Source organism: Pectinophora gossypiella, chromosome 27, assembly GCF_024362695.1.
Source record: "Pectinophora gossypiella chromosome 27, ilPecGoss1.1, whole genome shotgun sequence".
In the NCBI taxonomy this organism is placed as follows: domain Eukaryota; kingdom Metazoa; phylum Arthropoda; class Insecta; order Lepidoptera; family Gelechiidae; genus Pectinophora; species Pectinophora gossypiella.
In genome coordinates, this window is record NC_065430.1 from 5,946,866 (window position 1) to 5,969,554 (window position 22,689).

Genomic DNA, 22,689 nt, shown 5'->3' on the forward strand with positions numbered 1-22,689 from the left:
CTTCATATTTGGATCGCATTATATATAAAATTATGTTAATATCTATTTTGATTATCTCTTTATTTTAATTAGAATAATAATGGGTGGAAGATGAGCCTGGTTGTAATAAAAAGGATCATCATTTATACCCAAAAACAAAGATAAAAGATGCATATTAATATCGTTCGTTATCGCTCTTTTGGGTCTGTTTTGGATAGTGGTGTAAATTAGCTATAAGAACTTGTAATAATAATAAATAAATAAATAAATAAATAAATATTTTTTTTTTCAATTTTAGATTTCTCAGTTCTTTATTAAAATTCATAAATAACTATAAAAACTTAGTCTAATTACACATAGATACAAAATGATAATTAAATGATTTTTAAATTAATCCAACATCAGTGAATTAACGTCTATGTGCACGTGCGTCATGTTCAAATAATCCACCTCGTGTCATTCCCGGCGCAAAGGTGCCCATCAAACTAGCCGCGTTTCCACGCTGGATAGCGATGGACAACCGTTGCACAAGGTACGAACCGGAGCGGGCGTCATACATACATATTATGATGATATTATGTCTGTTATCAATTAAATTAGAAGCTTAAACAAAGAAAAACCTTTACAGCCATCTAGGTATATTGTTTTTGCGGAACGTAGCCTAGAAAGTCCTTCATACCCGATGAAGACATTGTCAAAAGTCACCTTATGGACTACCCTATGTTTGGTTAAAAACATGGCAGGTTGAATCACCTAATTTTCCGCAAAGTAACATGTTGCCATGCTTTGGGACGCTTATAAAGCTGTTGGTTCAGATTGCTTTTTATTTAGTTCGTTTAGTAACTTAGGGTTAGGTAAATTAAGTCCTGAATAAGCGCTAGGGAGATAATAATAAAAACAAGAAGGTAAATATTAAGTAAATTAAGTATATTTTAATATAAAAGTACAAAAATAAAACTTAGTACTTTAAATTGGCATTTTCTATCACAAATGAATATATATTCATTTATTCATAATTATACTAGAGACTAGAGACAGAATTAATAATAATACAGACGGTGCCATTTTGACACCAAAACCTGTTGTGAATTTCGAAATGTAACATTCCGATGCATTTAAACTTTGTTCAAAGTTTAGCGGTATATTGTTGTACGGGTGCTTTTTAAACATATGATTTGTTTCTAAAAGTTTCGTGTTGTTGTGGAAAAGAACATCGAACTTATGATTGTAAGGGCCGTACATAGAAAACATTGACTTGTGAGGGTAATCACCAAAATATTGGTCAAGTTTTGTCAAAACATTAATCACTTCATGTCTCCTTAGTGAAGTCAAGTTGTTTGACGTGAATACGTGGCCAATATTCGACCAACTTATGAAGCAATATTTTGGATTCTCTTCAGGGCAAATTGGTACTATCTCTATCAAATTCTTCGACCAGTCCTTTTGAATATATCTATTGACATACAAGTTATAAGTCGTCTTATTTATAAAAACTACATCAGTTTTGCCTTGTACTAACGCTCTCAAAGCTTGTATTTCTCCATTCACATCATCGTCTTGTCTCATTCCGCAATTTTCTGTGTATTTTTTACTTAATGCACCTTTCAAATCAAGTTTCTCGAGACCAAGAGCACATACTTCGCTAAAAAAATTGAATGCAATGTCATTGCACGACTTATTTGTCAGATAACGCAAAACGGAATGCCAGGCGATGCCGTCGAGAAGCGGAAAAGCAGCTCGTTTCCCGCGCAAATCCGCCATTTTGTTGATACCAGCATCACGGCGTACGTACGCGGAAATGATGGTCATTCTATCTATGATTGGATTGGCTTCATGAAGAATGGGTGTGAGAGAGTAGTTCCTGCAACAGAAAAAGAAAGTTGTTCAAAAGTGTTCTGCCACCGTTACGAAATTATATAGGACTAAAAAGAACTAATAAACAATCATACTTCCATCAAATTGATCAGATTCACAGTCCTCCCCTTAATAACTGAGGTATATAGGGAAGTATAAAGTTGTGGATGCCAAAGTTTCAAAAACTTATAATTAGGTACATCTCACTTCATGAGGGTTTTACTTTATTTTACTCTTTAGAGAGTTAGAGAGTAATGTACCTAAGTCACACTGCTGGAAAGGGCTGGTCCTAACTACCAATCAACAGATAAAGGACTTTATAAGGGATCCTAGGCCCGGGTTTGACTAGTAATAAATATAATATGATAGTTTTAAGTTTTGGTAAATAAATAAATAAATAAATAATAATGCCAAAAATCCCACTAACCTTTCAGCCTTAACCAGCCAATTGCTATCCGCGACTACGCAGTCGCATTCCTTATTCTTCACCGCCGTCATACATTCTTCGACGCTGTCCCTTTTAGCGCACTGCAATGGTGGAGACACGCCGTAAACAGCCCCAGCTTCAGCGAGCCACTCGCATTTGTTGTTTTCCAACAGCGATGTGGTGCAGAGAGTCACGTGTCTGTTGACAAACGTTAAATTAACTATGTTGCAAATGTTACGCATTGTGCACGATCAAATCAAAGGTGGCTGCAGGTTCCCCAATAGGAATTGCAGGCATAGAATAAAAAATGATACAACGCACAGACGGGTTACGCAACAGTTGGGAACGCAAAGGGATCGAACCAAAGAGACCTGGCGACGCTCGGTTGACCGGGAATTAAAAACTCTCCGCTTGTCATGGAAGCAAGCTACAGAGGCTGCAAGAGACCGGTAACTCTCTGCCCCGCACCTATTTGTATGTATCGGGCGCCGAGCTCACCTCCTTTGGGTCTTAGTTTAGTTTTAAAAGACCGAAAACTGTTAAGGAGTAAGAGGGAGAGCGTGCGGTATGTATCTCACTCGCACTTACGGCACACGATAAAGATGAGATTTTTGTTTTGAGTATCCGGGGTGTGCTGTCTGTGTATCCAACAGCACTTTACTTTATATTCTATTTAATACTCAAGGCTTAAAGTTTTGTCTTAAGGCAATCTAGCAGACCTTTTTAGGTAAGCTCCGACAATTCCATTCCAACAGGACAATATCAAAAAATATCAGGAATATCGGGAGTCTCATATCCCTGATAATAACGCTGTAAGAACCCGGTATATTATGTGTTTTAACTGGAGAAAATGTTCCCCCTTACTTTTATAAGAATGTCGTGCTGTTTTATAGGGAAACAGCCTGACTACGTACTGAATTTACATACTTATTTTAAGCTAATTAGCAATAATAGGGATAATCTGGAATAACAATTAAGTTTTCCCTATTGATGACGTCTTTTTGTGCTATTTTCGTGCTGTTTTGCCGAGTATAATCAGAAAACGGGGAGGGAAACTGCGACAACTAACTGAATACTTTCTGTCATATGTCGTGGCGTCACCCTCATAATAATCACAAGGTAAATCCCACTGTCGACTTACTGATGAAATTCCATGAATCCCATCAATTTCCTGTTTTAAACCACAGGATGTAAGAAATAAAAATTTTTAACAAAAAAAAACCGACTTCAAACGCAAAACTAAAAAGCAATAAATAAATTTACTTCGCACAAAGTAATTAGCACGTATTTTCAATTAGTTAATTAATTTTATAAATCTGAAGTCGGTGCCAAGGAAATGCTACAACGAAGTACCGATTCATATATTTTTCAATACTGATTGTTTTGTAATTTTTTGTTTGACATTGTTTTGTAATTGCTTTGATATAGGTATTAAACAATATTGTGTGTACATAGTAATTTGATATTGTAGTAGGGTTGTTGTAGCATTTACTTGGCACCGACTTCAGATTTATAAAATTAATTAACTAATTGAAAATACGTGCTAATTACTTTGTGCGAAGTAAATTTATTTATTGCTTTTTAGTTTTGCGTTTGAAGTCGGTTTTTTTTTGTTAAAAATTTTATTTTATTTTACGATTTTAAGTGATGGTTAGACCGAGCAAGGATGCAGACAGACAGATTTTCTGATTTATATTGATATGTAATAATATATGATTAGTAGTGATCACAATTATTATTGATGAACATGTTTACACACACACACACACACACACGCACACACACACACACACACATACACACATGTGGTTGTCAGTGGAAGCTGCTATCATACACACTCACGCACACATATAGATACAGTAGATTTCGCGTGGTTTCCGTGTCCTGTTTATTCGAAACTGTCCCTCTTCGTATGGCGGCCATCTTGTTTTTCCGCCATTTTGTTTTTTTTCACCGGCGACAGAATTTGACCAAGATTTAAATGGGTGTCGTGGAAACAAACAAAATCCAGGTGCAATAGGTTTGCCAGGCCGTAGGATGTCTCCCTGATTGGGAGCAGTTTTCAAAGATGACGTTCCGATCACACCCCTATACATAATTTTTACCCCAAGACATTTTCTGGAAAAACAAAATTTTGTATGGCGGCCATCTTGTTTTTTCGCCATTTTGTATTTTTTTCACCGGCCATTAAATTCGACCAAGATTTAAATAGGTTTCGTGAAAGAAAAATTGGTTCAGGTGCGATAGTTTCGCCAGGCCGTAGGGTGTCACCCTGATGCGGAGCAGTTTTCGAAAATCGGGAAGTATTTCCATACTTAACATGACGAACCGATCACAACCCCGATATATATTTTATACCCCGAGACATTTTCTGAAAAAACAAAATTGTGTATGGCGGCCATCTTGTTTTTCCGCCATTTCGTTTTTTTTTCACGCGCTATGGAATTTGACCAAGATTTAAATAAGTGCTCTGAAAGAAATATTGGTTCACGTGCGATAGTTTTGCCAGGCCGTAGAGTATCTCTCTGATGCGGAGCAGTTTTTGGTGACCAGAAAGTATTTCCGTACTCTACATGACGTTTTGAGTAAGCGCCCCATACATTATTTTTACCCAAAGGGGCTTCTTCCAAAATCGACAAAATTTTGTATGGCGGCCATCTTTTTTTCCGCCATTTTGTTTTTTTTGCACCTGCGATTGGATTTGATCAAGATTTAAATACGTTTCGTGAAAGAAAAATTGCTCCAGGTTGTATAGTTTTGCCAGGCCATAGGGTGTCTCCCTGATGCTGACCAGTTTTCGAAGGTCGGGAAGTTTTCCCGAAGCCTTAAGATCGATCCGATCAATATGACTTTACAAACGCACTAGTCGCTCCTACGATTTTTGAAATTTCCTCTCGATTTCTCTGGTCTTCCATCATCAGATCCTGACTTCCTTGACATGGGACCCCCTTGGGTATATCTCCTTTCAAACAAAAAAAGAATTATCAAAATCGGTTCATATACGACGAAGATATGCCCGAACAAACATAAAAAAAAAAAAAAAAAAAAAAAAAAAAAAAATATACGGTCGAATTGAGAACCTCCTCCTTTTTTGAAGTCGGTAAAAACTGAAATGTCATTTTAATACTATGTCACTTTAATATTAGCGTGAATCCTAACCTTTGACTAATGTCGCAAGTATAACCTACTTAACAATAATATTTATGACAAGAGCTCATATTTATTTAAAAGGACAACATGTTGCTTAGGGAGTTATCCGAAGTCACAAATGGAATTCCATAGTCTCTGCTTACCGCGGTGGGAAGTATACGTGAGTTTATAATGCATGTACAAATGGTAGACATCGATCGAGCATCGCTCATGTCAACAATAAAGCTCTATTAATCAATAGAGTTAAAAAATATATTCAGCGACAATCAGCATCTTATCGCAATTGCTTCTGTAAAAAACCGGACCTGTCAAATCTTCAGGTTAGGTAAGCGGACCCTGTGAAAAACGGAATAATGTTAGGGAGATGATGAATCAGCATCTTATCGATTCATTTTTTGAATTACCTCGGCGGATTGCATCCGTATTGATTGAATGCTTCAGTGAATCCTTCAGCGGTGGATAAGTAGTTAGTCGGAGGCTGCGGGGGCTGCAGGGGCGGTGGTAATGCCTGTCGGATCTCCAGCAGAGCGGCCAGCGCTCCGTGCCAGTGGCTATCCACCGTCACTGAACTATTAGTCATCGATGACATCAGCTTGCTCACCGCTGCTGATGCTTTCCTGGATAAGCACTATTTATTAGAATGGAAGAGAGAAAAGAAAGAAAAAAGTAGTCTTCTTCTATCGTGTGGGTTGTGAGGTGGATGACCAACCTCATCATCCCTGGTGTCAGGGTTATTATTGAGCTGCCAAAGGCCCCTGACATGACTCAAGTAACGACTACGTACTTACATCAGTAAGTAGTAACCGGGACCAACGGCTTAACGTGCCTTCCAAGCACGGATCATCTTACTTCTGGACAATCAGGTGATCAGCTTGAAATGTCCTAACCAAACTACTTCCGTGGTCTCTTGTGTCTCACCCGTGTGTGTATTTATAATAAACAATTTATATTCTATTCTATAAGAGAATTTAATAAAGAAATTAACATAATAATTTAGCCTATGTAACGTCTCACTGCTGGGCATAGACCACCCTTCATCGATCGAAGACGGGACGGAGTATATTCCAACACACTGTTCCACTAGCGTAGGTGAAAAATGACTCGAGGAAACTCAAGCAACTTAAAAGGTTCGTTTTCAAAATTTTAGCGTCAGTATCAATCATAGATTGTTTTTTTTTTGTGCTTGCCACATTACTCCATTTCAGATAGGTGGTGCAAAAACTTACATCTTGGAGACAACGATGTCCCAGGGCCGATGGAGCCACACGCACGGCGTTTTAGAATTAAGCGGCTGCCAACTGCCGTCGCGGCAGAGGAGAGCAAACTGGTTCGCGTTGTCTGTGTCCTTCTGCAATTTACAATATAATATGTATTTTTTTCTTTATCTGATAGAATCCTACCGGAGAGATCAGGTATCTGAGAAGCTTTTACTTTTGAGTAATTCATGCATGTGATTCAGCTTCGGCTAGCAAAGAGTGCTTTTCTAAACTAAGTAGTCTCATATAAAAATAAAAAAGTATTTTCTGAACAGGCACTCATCATCATCATCAGCCGTATGACGCCCACTGCTGGGCATAGGCCTCCCCCAAGGATCTCCACGACGATCGGTCCTGCGCTGCCCAAGCACACAGGCACTACAGGAGGGTTAAAAGGCCACATTCAAGCAATTCATATAAAAAAAACAATATTGATATTTGACATATTTGATGACATTGCGCACTTTATATACGCAAATGTCAAATTGCAATATTGCTTTTAAGGTGAATTACTTCATGTGCCTTAAAACCCCTGTTCATCATCATCATCAGCCGTACGACGCCCACTGCTGGGCATAGGCCTCCCCCAAGGATCTCCACGACGATCGGTCCTGCGCTGCCCAAGCACACAGGCACTACAGGAGGGTTAAAAGGCCACATTCAAGCAATTCATATAAAAAAAACAATATTGATATTTGACATATTTGATGACATTGCGCACTTTATATACGCAAATGTCAAATTGCAATATTGCTTTTAAGGTGAATTACTTCATGTGCCTTAAAACCCCTGTTCATCATCATCATCAGCCGTACGACGCCCACTGCTGGGCATAGACCTCCCCCAAGGATCTCCACGACGATCGGTCCTGCGCCCCGCTGCAAACCCCTGTTCACTAACATAATTTTCGAGTCTTATTAGGGCACTGGCCGTACTAATAAAAAAAACTATAATATACGTATAATAAAAAAAACTTACATTAAAATAAGCTACGACGTCATCAAGTTCCGCCCAGGTGACGTCACCAACCCCGTCGGACATACAAGCGAGGGCGCCGCTGGTGCCCCAGTAAAAGTCTTTTTCAGAACACCTGTGTGATGCGCACGCGGCGCAAAGCGATGGATAACTGCGTTCTGTAAAAAAAAAGTAGAATTAAGTTCTGTTTATACAGCTCGGTGGGGTGTGCGGTCTTAGTTCATCTTGCGATACCCTAATCGGAATATAATCATGAGCTTATGTTATGTGTTAGACGAAATTAAAAGACATCGACTTACTCAGCTCAGCATCTCTTTCCCGGTCTGGTAGCCAGGGCCCAGCCACGCAGGAGTCGCCGAAGAAGTCCGCATTGACCTTGATGCGGTTCTCCGTGAGGGTCAGGTTCGTTGAGCACGATCCCACTGTCACCAATGACTCCAAGTACTGGGGGGTTAAAAAGGCCACATTGAAGCAATTCAACATTGACATTTGCGCATTTGCCTTATATATAGTGAAAAACCACATAAGCACAGTTTTTAAAAATCACATTCTGATGTAATTTTGTATTTTCTCAAGAAAACCGTGATTTATTGCAATGAATTTCAATCTAAATCGACGATATAAAACATAAGTGCGCAGTGTCAACAAATGTGGATCCCCAGGAGAATTGGAGATAAAGGAGCCTTCTTATATTATATAAAAAATATTAACTAACCAAAATGAGTTTAGCATTAAAAGTACTATTAATGTACTCGTTTAAACCTATGTGGGTATATATCTTTCTTATAAATAAACACTATTTCAAGACACGTAAAGGAATACAAAGCATACAGATTTCACGCCTGTTACGACTCGAGTTACTATGAGGTCGATGCACCATCAGTGTCTTTATATTTTTACATTGCAAACCATGTTTACTGAATTTACATGAATTTGAGTGTTCTGTGTGTACTCCATGCGTTTATTTTATTTGTACGCGTAAATACTGTTAGAAGGAACGAAATCGATCGACTCGCTCACGCAAATATCACGTCACTGTTTTTTTGACTCTGCTTTTTTTGGCTTAAACGGCTCTGCAACCAAACCAGGCAAAAAAACCTCAAAAAAGGCGGTTCTTTTCGCGGCGGGATTTTTAATATTTTTTTTAGTTTTGGAGTTATTTTAGTATTATTACTCGAAACTTCCTCCACTCGACTCGGCCTCAACTGCACATTTTGGTATTTCTCTTTCATTATTTTGGTACGTCCTCGACTTGAGGACTTTACTCACTGGAGTCGAGCATACAAAGACCAAGTGTTGCCCACAATAGACCGATTATAGGGTGCATATTCAATAGATATCCAGGCTTCACTTGTTCACTTACCCGTGCAAGGACCTCGGGAAGATGTCTGAGGTCGTCTTTATCGGCGGCGCTGCGACACAGCGTCCGGTTACGGAGCACCGCCGAAGCAGACGTTCGGCCTTCCGGCAGGATCCGCCTGTTCACAGCAGCCACTACTGAACGAGCGAAGGGTCCTGGCGGGAAAGTAAATATTTTTTTATTGACGTAACTTATTGTAGGTTTGCCGCAGGTGGCATTAGTAAATAGGTATGTTATTTATTATATCACATGACATATCAAACGTGATGTGTGATGGGGGAACTTTAGAGATGTTAGGTATACAGAGTGTTCTGACATCGTAACGAATACTGAGGGGGATGATTCAAACCATGATTCTGAGTTGATATCACGTGGAATTTCCTGTCGGAAAATTCATGAAAATTTAGGTGTTTTCCATACTTTTGCGACGGAAAATTCTACTTGATATCAACTCAGAATCATTGTCTGAATCATCCCTCTAAGTTTTCGTTACGATCTCACTAACACCCTGTATATTTGGTGCTGCGTGACTTATTGCAGATTTACCGCAAATAGCATTAACCATTTGCCCGGAAAAAAAGGGAAGCGCTGAGGGCTGTCACCCGGTACAAAATTTAAAACGACAGGCCTGAGGGTGCCCAGTTTGGCGCGAACCTCGGCTCAGGGCGTCGCCTGAGAGGAAGAATATTTGAAAGAATTAATCGACCCTAGAGGGTCGATAGCAAGCGCTGAATGAGGGAAGGGCATGCCTCATGCTCTGTGTTAGTCTATAGATATTTTATTTGCCACTTACTGTCCTTAAGTTTGATCTCATTGGTGACCAAGACCTCGACTTTCGCCCACTGGGCGGCTTTCAGGTCTTCAGGTTGGAAGACACCGAAGTCAGCTGTCCCTTTGTGGATGCGGCGGAGGCAGTCCAGTCTAAAAGTAACGGATTTATGTAACACAATCATAGAATAAGGAATAATACTACGTATAGATCGGCAACTCTCTGCCCCCCACCAGCGGCTGAGCTAGGTTTACCTCACCCCCTCGGTCTTACTTTAGCTTTAGCCATGAGCTTATGTCTATGTTAAACCAGTGGTACTTATATTAGCATTATATCTAACATAGTGTGTAAGATTTTCTTTTGTACTAACCATCTATGGACTTTTTTGTCTGCAAATAAATGTTTTTTTTTTTTTTATAACATGTTTGTTATAGCGCGGTGGAGTTTGCCCAATACTCCCTCCGGTTGAGTTCATTTACTTAAGTATTTATTTTACATAACATAAATAAACAGCCTATATACGTCCCACTGCTGGGCACAGGCCTCCCCTCAATCAAGCGGAGGGGGTATGGAGCATACTCCACCACGCTGCTCCGATGCGGGTTGGTGGAGGTGTTTTTTTTACGGCTAATAGCCGGGACCAACGGCTTTACGTGCCCTCCGAAGCACGGAATCATCTTACTTTTTATCGGACAATCAGGTGATTCAAGTCTGAAAAGTCCTTACCAAACAAAGGACAGTCTCAAAAAGTGATTTCGACAATGTCCCCATCGGGAAGTATATATTTTATTTATTTATAAAGTACACATCAAATACATTAAAACATTTTTACATTTAAAGGGTTACGGTCTACTACGGTATTGCTTGCACTGTTTATATTACTTAATTATATCATCATCATCATCAATAGCCTATATACGTCCCACTGCTGGGCACAGGCCTCCCCTCAATCAACCGGAGGGGGTATGGAGCATACTCCACCACGCTGCTCCAATGCGGATTGGTGGAGGTGTTTTTACGGCTAATAGCCGGGACCAACGGCTTAACGTGCCCTCCGAAGCACGGAATCATCTTACTTTTTCGGACAATCAGGTGATTCAAGCCTGAAAAGTCCTTACCAAACAAAGGACAGTCTCACAAAGTGATTTCGACCATGTCCCCATCGGGAATCGAACCCGGACCTCCAGATCGTGAGCCTAACGCTCTAACCACTAGACCACGGAGGCTGTTAAGTTAAACTTAATTATATAAGTATGTTAATTTACCTGTCAGTGCCAAAGACACATTCGATTCCCGACTTTTCCTCATCAAGAATAGGACAGTATTTGGCACCACGCTTGTAACCGCGCCCTTCTACTATGCATAGACGTACTGTGAACAAAATAATTAATAATTAAAAAAAAATACATAATAATATAACATAGGTATGTATATTATATTATTATTAGGGTAATATTGCTGAATCACCCTCTCAGTATTCGTTACGATGTCACTTACAGTCATGAGCAATATAATGTACACACTTTAGGACTCTGTCGCACTAACATATTTGACATTTAGTGAGACTTACAGTTCAATTTGTCAAAAAAGTTAATGTGACATGGTACCAAAGTGTATATATATTAATGCTCGTGACCGTACACCCCGTACACTTACATGCAGATACCCATACAAGTAGGTATGGGTGTTAGTGACAACGTAACGAATACTGAGGGGGATGGTTCCGACCATGATTCTGAGTTGATATCACGTGGAAAATTCATGAAAGTTTTTGTGTTTTTTAATTATTTTCAATTCTATACTTTTGCGACGGAAAATTCCACTTGATATCAACTCAGTATCATGGCCTGAATCATCCCTCAAAGTTTTCGTTACGATGTCACTAACACTGTATTATTCGCCTACGACACACATCTTTAAAACGCTCCCGGTGCTAATTCTATGTGTAGTGAGCTTAAAAGTCAAATTAATCTTCCAAATGAGTTCAAGATCACTCTATTCCAATTGTGTGTAGGTGCAACTAATCATATTGGCTACCTACAGACTGACTTTTAAAACAATGGGAATTAAAATTAACCTTAAGTCCTATATTTTAAATTAATGACTGCAATAATCATAAGAAAACAACCTAAAAGCGACAGTGTTTATATTGCAACATGGTGCATGTGGGTGATGGGTTGGTAAACCTGATTCAATACAATAAAGAATATACTACGTATGGAACGGCAACTCTCTCGCCTCGCAATCATCATCATCAGCCCATTAACGTCCCCACTGCTGGGGCACGGGCCTTCCCTATGGATGGATAGGGAGATCGGGCCTTAAACCATCACGCGGGCCCAGTGCGGAATGATGGTTATTAACGACTGCTAATGCAGCCGGGACCAACAGCTTAACGTGCCTTCCGAAACACGGAGGTGTCTCGAGATGAAAACGTTTTTTTTTTGTGGTCACCCATCCAATGACCGGCCTTTGCGAAAGTTGCTTTACTTCAACAATCGCAGAGCGAGCGCGTTAACCGCTGCGCCACCGAGCTCCTCGGCCTCGCAATAATTCGTATCAATTCAGACCATACATACTAGCTAGAGCTAAATTCATCTCACCCCCATAGATTTATCTCACTCTGGACACAGCCCACTTCATACAAAACACTACACAATGACGTTATCGTATTGATGATGATGATCGGCGTCCGAAGGACGTAATATACGATCCCGACGACCCGATTACTCTAGCCATAGAGGCGGCCAATCAGCTCGCGACACCAAACACTTCAGAACCCCGATACCGACCCCTCATTCAGTGCTTATCGCTATCGACCCACTAGGGTCGATTAATCCTTTCAATATTCTTCCTCTCAGACGACGCCCTGAGCCGAGGTTCGCGCCCAACTGGGCACCCTCAGGCCTGTTGTCTTAAACGTTGTACCGGGTGAGAGCCTTCAGCGCTCCCCATTTGTCCGGCCAAGTAGTTAATGCCACCTGCGGCAAATCTACAACAAGTCACGTCAAAAAAAAAAGACGTTATCGTACACGTGCTGTGTGTGTGACGTTTGGGTGAGGTAAACCTAGCTCAGACGCTGGTGGGGAGCGGAGAGTTGCAGTTCTATTATTCCTTATTCTATGCCCAGAGCATAGAATATCCTCCCCCCCCCCCCCCCCTCGAACACAGTTTAGAGTTGAATCGTATGGTCAGACGTCACACACACAGATGCGCGTGTACGATAACGTCAATGTGTGGTGTCTGTGTAAAACGAGGTGTTTTGTATGAAGCGTCCGGGGTATGCTCTGGGTCTTATTTTAAACTAAGGCCCATAGCACACGGCGTATTTTAAACCAGCAGAAAACGAGCGTCTTTGGCGTGTCTACGTTTAAAATTATAGTATATTTAATAATCGAGAGGTGGCAAAAGAGAGCATTTTAATTGAGCCTGTAGTTATGTACTTTTGTTTCTTTTTTTTTATTTTAGTAGTTTAGTTTTAATTATTTATAAGTAATGCTAAGTTTAAGAATATTTAAAAGTTATACTTGTTATAAATACTAACATACTTAATGTTATTATTTACCTACGCGCCAAATCGCTAACACAATTCGATAAATAGAAAGAAAGAAACGTTTAAGTATTATAAAGTGACACCACAGTAACAAATATAAAACAAAATAACAAATATATAATATAAAACACGGAGTACCTAACACATAACTTACAATCAATCATAAAATAAATACCTAGATACCGGTCTGAAAATAATAAACCTACCTACGATACGGAAAAACTTTTTAAGTTTGTGATGTACTGTACTAAACATGATAATGTACTTTGCAATTGTTTATAATAATACAATAAAAAAAAACCTTCATTACTTACCTACATTAGGGAGGAAAATCAACAGGATATTGAAAATTATACAAAATTATTGCAATTTATAATAATTACCTTATTATGCACCTACTTGTCGGCATAGAGAAAAATAATATAGGTACCTACTATGTAAAAATAGTACATATTTACATAAACATAACATAAATAGTCTATAAACGTCCCACTGCTGGGAGCATACTCCACCACGCTGCTTTAATGCGTTTAATGCGTTTCAGTAGAGAAACAAACCCTCGATTTCTTTCAATTAATATCAATCCGGGTAAAAATTGACCACAATTTTGGACCTGAATTACTACTGAAGTACTTAGTTTAAACCTTTTTTTTGGACGTGACTTATTGTAGATTTACCGCAGGTGGCATTAACTACTTGGCCGGACAAATGGGGAGCGCTGAAGGCTCTCACCCGGTACAACGTTTTAAGACAACAGGCCTGAGGGTGCCCAGTTGGGCGTGAACCTCGGCTCAGGGCGTCGTCTGAGAGGAAAAATATTTGAAAGAATTAATCGACCCTAGTGGGTCGATAGCGATAAGCGCTGATTGAGGGAAGTCGCCGACCACGCCGGCGGGGTCGGTATCGGGGTCCTGAAGTATTTGGTGTCGCCAGCTGATTGGCTGCCTCTATAGCTAGAGTAATCGGGTCGTCGGGATCGTATATTGCATGCTTCCTTTTCAGTACCGTCCCTAAGTGGGATGTATTCGGAAGTTTAAACCTATCGCTAGGTTTTGTTAACAAAAAATCATATCCGAATTAGTTTTTCATCAAAATGGCGGCTACGTTTTCACTGCATGACGACGATATTGACTTTGTCATTATACGGATGATGGCATACTGTAAGTATAAGGAAAATAAGTGGCTGGAAAATCCACGATACATTGGGCAAGAGTTATTCACCTAGAATACAACGGAAGACTATATTTACTTATACGATAACTTTTCGACGTATTGCTAACCGGTTGGAGTACTTAGACGTCTTCAGGGATTCCCGAGACAAAGAATAGTATAATCTACAATAGTCCTACACGAACCGGGGATTGTCTTTGGGTGCAGTCCCATAGTGTATACAGGGATAATCGCCGGTTGGTTTTAGATTAAACTGTCTTAAGGGACCTCTACGTGTTGGCTTCGACCCCACGCACGCCTTCCAAAAGTCCGGGATTCCATAGGCCCGAGATATGGAAACGACATACAAATATTAATAAAATAATAATAACTTTATTGTACAAAATAAGAAGAATACTTTGTTTATTTAAAACTAAAAATGTGCTTATATTCTAAATAGGTAAATTACAGGAATTGTGCAGGGGTTCCCAAACTAGGCAGTGCCTGAATCTTGGGGAACCAATTATTATTATTTTTTTATTAAAAACTAGCCTTAATAATACTTACAATTAAATATTACTTTCAAAAAAAAATCATAACATAAAAAGAAAACACAAATAAGCATTACTGAGGAGCTCGGTGGCGCAGCGGTAAACGCGCTCGGTCTGCGATTGTTGAAGTAAAGCAACTTTCGCAATGGCCGGTCATAGGATGGGTGACCGCAAAAAAAAAGTTTTCATCTCAAGCTCCTCCGTGCCTAAAAAAAATAATAATAATAAAAAAAAGTTTATTTAGGTAAAATCTACGACACACATATACATTTACAACATTAAAATATACACACATTAACATTACTATTTAAGTAGTTGGAAAACATAAAGGTATATGGGTGCCGCAGTTCACCAAAAAAGGCCAGGGTTCAGTGAAAATTTACCCAGAGGGCAACACTGATTTTCAACCCACGCCGATGCTTAAACCGTTGGTCCCGGCTGCATTAGCAGTCGTTAATAACCATCAATCCGCACTGGGCCCGCGTGATGGTTTAAGGCCCGATCTCCCTATCCATCCATAGAGAAGGCCCGTACCCCAGCAGTGGGGACGTTAATGGGCTGATGATGATGACTACATATGGAAAGGTAACGCCCCGCACCGCCGAGCTACATTTACCTCACCCCCTCTAGAGCGCCTCTGACGTATCTGACGTATGTGATAACAATAAAAGTAAAATTAGGTACTACTGCTCTCTGGTGGAGAGGTGCTCAGGGGTTAAAATGGCCACATCGAAGCAATTCATCTAAGGAAGCAATATTGCTATCTGACATTTGTTTGCATTGCGCACTTACTTTTATATGCGCAAATGTCAAATTGCAATATTGCTTACTTTTAATTTTTTAATGCCATTTTAACCCCCCTCGTCGTAATCAAACAATTCAGCAATTCTCTTGAAAAATATTATCTTTTCATAAACAATGTCAACTCTCCAACTCTTCATAGCAGATTGCCGCGCAACCGAACAAAATTCCCGCCACCGCCTTTCAAAAAGGCGGGAAAACGTTCCCGTTCGAAAACGAAGAAATCAAAAATAAAAACAAACGAAATAATATGCCAGTTTCAAATTAAAAGTAATAAAGTCGTGACACAGATTCACGACTTTATTCCGTCTGTTAATCTTCTTCTTATCGTGAGGGTTGTGAGGTGGATGACCAACCTCATGATGTCAGGATTAAGTATTATTGAGCCGCCAAAGGCCCCTGACGTGACTCAAGTAACGACTACGTACTTACATTAGTAAGTAGTAACCGGGACCAGCTTAACGTGTCTTCCGAAGCACGGATCATCTTACTTTCGGACAATCAGGTAATCAGCCTGTAAAGTCTTAACTAAACCAGGGATAAACACTTTTATTGGGTTGGTAGAGATGTTTTTATGGCTAATAGCCAGGACCAACAGCTTAAAATGCCCTCCAAAACACGGATTCATCTTACTTTTTCGGACAATCAGATGATTCAAGCCCGCAAAGTCCTTACCAAACAAAGGACAGTCTCACAAAGTGACTTCGACAAAGTCCCCATCGGGAATCGAACCCGGACCTCCAGATCATGAGCCTAACTAACTACTAGACCACAGAGGCTGTTTTGTTTAGACATGAACTTGCAAAATACCTGTGTAGGTAAAATACATGGTTGATTTGATATTGGTTGGCTCAGTGTGACTCAAGGTCGGTCAACCGGACAGGGCTTCTTAGTTTTTTGTTTATATTCACGCGACCGCAGAGATAGATATTTAAATATAATATAGCTACTAGAAGTGACTTTGCATGTCAATGTGTTACTGCTTGCTTCTCAAGCGGGGTGTCGCGGTACCGGACTTGCGAAATGAGTTATTAATTTCTCTTATGTGCAGTTTTGCGGCGGCTTACAGCTCGCCATATAGTTTTTTTTTTTGTTTGACGTGACTTATTGTTGATTTGCCAAGCATTAAATACTTGGCCGGAAAAATGGCGAGCGCTGAGGGCTCTCACCCGGTACAAAATTGAAGAGAACAGGCTTGAGGGTGCCCAGTTGGGCCATCTATCACGTTGGCCACGTACTTGGGTCATCTAGAGATGTACGTGTGACTACCCCATTGGGATATAGGCGTGAGCTTATAGTATACTTACATATATGTGACTTATCCGCCTCATTGCAAAACGAAGACTAAACATAATTCTTAAAAACAATTCGGCACCTAGTGGGTTTAAGAAGCCCACATCGAAGCAATAATAATTCATCTAAAAAGCAATTATTGCAATTTGATATTTGCGCATATAAATGTAAGTGCGCAATGCAAACAAATGTCAAATAACAATATTGCTTGTTTATATGAATTGCTTCGATGAGGCCTTTTTAACCCCACTAATCAATGTAGGTATTTAATAAAAGATACTTTTTTCTACGCGTCCTGTCGTTTACAGTTCATAAGTTTTTTGCTTTTAAAACATGTTGGCAGAGTGAATAAATACCTTTTCCGTCTTATGACACATAAATTGCACCATTAAATGGTTATTAGGACGTAATATAAATAAATGAATTATCTAAATCGGATATTTACCTACAGGTTTTTTTATTTTAATATGGCACGTGTAAAATCATTCAGACCACGATTTAAAAAGTAAACAGCCTTTTTACCCATCCATATCCCACTAGGTACTTGGCACAACCGAGAGTACCTGTGTTACTAGCTCTTTATTAACTTTTTTTACATAAGAAATCAATGCCACATCCAGCACATAAACGTATTTGTCTTTTATATTTTGTAGATCATGGCATAATGTTTAACATTTTCTTTGTTTTTTCGTGATTCGTGATATAGATATATTTTTGTACCAACCTGCTTACTTAAAATCTTTTTTGCATTAAAAAATAAACGATACATAATTCTTTTTATAAAATAAAGTCTTTTAAGGTTCCATTTGTGAAAAACAAAATAAGTGCAATAAGATGTCAATTTTTTTTCTGTACGGATTTACCGGCACGGATAGCGTGTTATGGGAATTTTAATGAACTTGAAAAAGGCTTCGGCCGTTGTTTGAAAACATCGAGTTTAAAAGAAAAATAAGCAGATAGGTACTTATATTATTATGCATGATAATATCGGACACCGAACAGGACTTCTTATATTATTTTTGATTTTTGTTATTGGCACCCTAAATTATTAATTAATCCCTCTGTCGGATATTACGGGATTCTTTGTTTTTTATCCGCTCCCAGTCGTGTGTAAAGTATTTCTAAACTGCAGAGAAATTAAGTCAACGCATTAAATTAATTAGGTACCTGATTAGGCCTAAGTACTTTACGGAATATTAAGTTAGTCATTAGTAATTTAGTTTACATGAGGTCCTACCTTTTATTTTTTATTAGATATTGCATATTCATTAAAAAGAAATAAAAAGAAACAAACAAGTATTTTATAAATCAACTTACAGTTTCCATCTGCTCCAGAACCGGTGCCTTGCAGAATAACAACATTTGCACAATAAAACAAAACAGCCAATACCAGCCAATTTGACATTTTGATTTTTTGTTTTGTTACAAAAACTAGATAGATAGCACTTTAGTTGAGATGTTTAAATGTATTTAATTTAAAATTAATTGAAAGAATTTGAAAGCATTATTGCGCCTTGTTAAGTACCTACTTGAACAATTCGCGCGCTTTTTAATTTAATTTATTTTTTTAAATTGGGTTCTTTTGATGCAAACTTTAGGCCGGACACACTACAGACATCTCAAAAGCGTGTTGTATGAGGAAAAAACTGGCGCGAACTGATGTTCAAGGTAAATTAGTCATAAGTTAATACTTAAACTGGTATACCAATAAGCAACCGGTTTAAAAAGTCAACAAATTATACATGAACCTATTCACATTAAAGGTCTTTTTATTTGCACGGCTTATAATATTAAGTAACATTTGATGAGTATTTTTTTAATGTGAGGTCGTTATGTATGAAGTTTTGGTCAAAATTTTTATTCTGCCAAGCTAAGCGTGACCAAACGAATAGTGAATTATTTCCTGTAAAGAAAAAATAATTCTCAGAAGTTTGATTACATTGAAATATGTATACAAAAAACGAAAAATGATTTAAGACTAATAAATAAGTACACATAGCTAGGAGTATGTTCACCACGCTACTTTATTGCAAATTGATGAAGGCGTTTGAGCTAGGAGCCAAGCCAATCAGATATTTTAAGCCTCAGGACTTTCCTTACCGTCTACTGACATGAGTCAACAGGCGAAACCGGCGATTTTACGTGCACTCCGAAGCACGGAGGAACCAGGCTGTTACTTGCTGCACCATGTACGGATTGGAAGAAAAGAAAAACCGTCATACCCAAATTCTACCACGTACCATCATCTCCCTGGCAATATCCCGTTTTCATAAAGTCCACTTACCTAAAGCTGAAGATTTAACAGGTCTGTTTTTTACAGAAGCGACTCCCTGTCTGACCTTCCATCCCGCGAAGGGAAAACCAGCCCAATACAGGTTAGGTTAGGTCACATACCTCCGAAACGCATTTCTCGGGAATGTGGGTTTCCTCACGGTGTTTTCCTTGACCGCTGATTACGTCATAATTTCGGATCCAAACGTGAATTCGAAAAGAATTTCGATAATCATTAGTTTGGGCTGGATTGAACCTGCTACCTCACAGTGAAAGTCAAGCGTTCCAACTGGAGTAACACGGTTCCTAATACATAAAAACATAAAATACTACTACTTTTACAATTACATTTCAACAAAAAGTAAATAAATTAAATATATTACTTTTTTACGTTATAAAAATACATCCGTTTCATCGCACAAAAACCGATAGTCGGTGTTGAAGATGGTTGTTCGTTTACTAAACAATTATTTACCGATACAATTAACGGAAATTGAACCCTACTATTCGGAGGAAGTTTGAGGAAGTCGAGAAACAAGTACTTATAAACGCCTGATGATAAGTTAATAGCATTATGTACTAAACTGCTATGATAATATTTGCAGGCGCTTTACTTTGGGTACTTTCCTAAGTCAAAGTTAAATTATGAAAATATTGATTACTAAATAAAGACAGATCTAAAGGTGACCAAAAACGTTTTCTTTTTTCTATTTAACTTATTTATGAATTTTAATAAAGAAAAATGTAATAATATTTTCGCAATTTGTTGTTTTTCTATGACGTCACAGGTTGCTTTTTCATACAAATTCCATAGTAATTTCGTGTTTTGACGTTTAGTAAAAAGTAACTGATTTGACTAGTTAGAAACTAACCTAATTTTATGGTGGGTATTCCACCATCCAAGCTCGTACTGGTGCAGGGCGGATTGTCCATCTTAACAAACATTTATTCACAACATTAGGTGACAGTCCCCAGTCAAAATGTTAACTTTATACTGCAAATGAAGTAGATTTGATGCCAAAACCTTGGTATGCAATTCGAGAACAAAGTTCCAATATGTATCATTATAATTATTATCTGTGTTTGTAGGTATACGACTTTAAGAGTACATACATACGTAATCCCTCGCTTCTGATCCCTACGGGAGCAGGCAGAGCCACTAGTTCACTCACTCATGTAGTTTAGGGATCACAAAATTTTAGCAGTTCATTATAATATACATTCATGTTTTGTATAAAGAGGTGATTCAGTGCTTCAGAATGCATGTTAAGCTGTTGGTCCCAGGCTACTAAGCTCAAATATCTCTACCAACCCGCAGTGGAGCAGCGTGGTTGTGTTTTAGGACCATAACAAAAGTGTCTACTAACGGTCTTTTAATTACTGAATAATAGAATAATTTATTTCAGTAAAACAGTATTATAATCTAGTCTAACATTGATGCAAAATATATAACATAAACAGCCTACTTATAAAATATTCCACAGGCCTCCCGTCAATCAATCTGAGGGTGTAAGGAGCATACTCCACCACGGTGCTCCACAGCGGGTTGGTGGAAGTGTTTTCACGGCTAAAAGACATTACAAAAACATGACTATTTCAAATTGTAAAAAGAATTTGGTATAATTTGTTTATTTACCACAAGACAGTTAATGTTTTAAACATAATAATTTCACTATTGAGTCAGGATAAATTTGTACTACATCTAGGTACTTTTTTTTGGTGTAAACGATAAATGAAACACAAATTACTTATGACTTACACAAATATAATCACAAACTTATGTGGGAATAGAAACTTATGAGCTAGAGAACACTGGTGTTTATCGGCGGCCCCTGCCTCTGCCGCCGCGGCCTCCGCGCGGGCCTCCACGGCCTCCGCGACCTCTTCCGCGTCCGCCTCGGGTCCCGCCTCTCGGGAATCCTTCGCGTTTGCCACGGCCTTTCGGCGCGTCGTCGATTAATAGAGTTTCCAAAGGCAGACTGTCCGGTAGTAGGAAATACCTTATGTTATTCCCGCGTATGCTCAAAGTCTCCAATTGCATCTCTTCACGGTTCTTCAATGTAACTTTTACAGCCTTTAAATGTGTGTTCATAGCGACATCGACGCCTGTGATCGTACCGTGCACAACACTACCGTTTTTCAATTCGATTGTCACAGTTTCGTGGCTAAGCTTCATTAGAAACCGTACGAGTTTCATTTTGACTATATTATTTTATTACTTTTAGTAAAAACAATAGCGGCGTCGGTTTTAAGATAACCTCAAAATGCAACAAAAAAATATGGCGGTTTTGTCAGGGTTGCCAATTTATGTAGGATAATAATTCTACTAAATATTTTTATAAAAATATAATCAGTAGATTCATAACCAATTCATAACTTTCGTTTTAAAAACGTGAAATAACGCCCGTGATCCGAAATGGGGTGGGTAGAGTTTGATCTGAGAGAGCGGATTTTTAGTTTTTGACTACTTATATGACTGGCTGCTACAACCTTGTATTATTCTGTCTTTACTCCTGTCTAATTTGACAATATTGTAAAGAATACTTGAAGCAATACCTGTAGCCTTTAGCTTTTGCCAATTTTATTTTTATTCTTTATTTTAAATTATAGAACATTAACTGTTGAAATGGCAAATCTAGCTGAGGATCTAGGTGATATTTCGCTTGAAGTAGAAGAGGAAAAAGAAGAAAAGGAAATAACAATATGTGCGAGACTTATGTGGACTCCCGAGCAGGTAAATGCAGTTTTCCTCCTGTTAGGGTTAATAACAGAAGTGTATCGGTTATTAACCCAAATAAATACGTGTTAACAGTACAGGTATACACCGAATCATTCCGATTTTATTTATCAAACGGTTAATACAAACACTGTTAACATAATTGAATATGTTAACAGGAATTAAAGGTTACCGCTTACAAACGGTTAACCCTAACCGTATAAAAAGGTTATTTTGTATGTTGATATTTATCGTACATGTGTCTAAAATACATGAATGTTTTGAGTCTTTCTTCAACACAATTCAACAGCTTAACATAAGCTTACGACTATATACCAATTGGGATAGTCAAAGGTACATCCATCGCAAGATAACTTAACTACATACACCTCACCAAGCTTCCAGTAATACCAACGTGATAGGTGATGAGTTATATCGCCGTTTATAACAAACTTTATCAAACAAATTAACAAATATACAGGTAAATAATACGTAGGATTTTATACTAAATTCGACAAATTATTAAAACTCGAGAGCGCCATCTATATTATTTTCGGGGGAACGTAGCCTAGAAAGTCCCTCGTT

The 22,689-nt window shown here is 38.6% G+C and overlaps 2 protein-coding genes across 2 annotated transcripts; both read right to left on the reverse strand.

Moving 5' to 3' along the window:
- Positions 1 to 885: 885 nt before the first annotated feature.
- LOC126378843 (transferrin) lies at positions 886 to 18,768 on the reverse strand. Its single transcript, XM_050027284.1, has 10 exons — positions 18,435 to 18,768; positions 11,036 to 11,141; positions 9,795 to 9,922; positions 9,005 to 9,156; positions 7,941 to 8,085; positions 7,645 to 7,799; positions 6,637 to 6,758; positions 5,815 to 6,027; positions 2,261 to 2,458; positions 886 to 1,840 (listed from the first exon to the last, which is right to left on the reverse strand). Exons 1-10 carry the CDS (start codon positions 18,520 to 18,522, stop codon positions 982 to 984), a joined length of 2,166 nt encoding a protein of 721 aa, XP_049883241.1. The 5' UTR covers positions 18,523 to 18,768; the 3' UTR covers positions 886 to 981.
- A 2,364-nt stretch (positions 18,769 to 21,132) lies between these two features.
- On the reverse strand, positions 21,133 to 21,688 carry LOC126379018 (probable small nuclear ribonucleoprotein Sm D1). Its single transcript, XM_050027600.1, has one exon. It carries the CDS (start codon positions 21,583 to 21,585, stop codon positions 21,208 to 21,210), a length of 378 nt encoding a protein of 125 aa, XP_049883557.1. The 5' UTR covers positions 21,586 to 21,688; the 3' UTR covers positions 21,133 to 21,207.
- Between the last annotated feature and the right edge of the window lie 1,001 nt (positions 21,689 to 22,689).

Bases quoted from the DNA above. Each gene is read 5' to 3' on its own strand.
- LOC126378843 (XM_050027284.1), bottom strand. From the start codon at position 18,522: ATGTCAAATTGGCTGGTATTGGCTGTTTTGTTTTATTGTGCAAATGTT. The intron at 6,759-7,644 runs GTAAGTTTTTTT...TGTAAATTGCAG, and splicing joins ACGTCGTAGCTTATTTTAAT to AAGGACACAGACAACGCGAA. The intron at 2,459-5,814 runs GTAATTCAAAAA...GTTTGTCAACAG, and splicing joins TACGGATGCAATCCGCCGAG to ACACGTGACTCTCTGCACCA.
- LOC126379018 (XM_050027600.1), bottom strand. From the start codon at position 21,585: ATGAAACTCGTACGGTTTCTAATGAAGCTTAGCCACGAAACTGTGACA.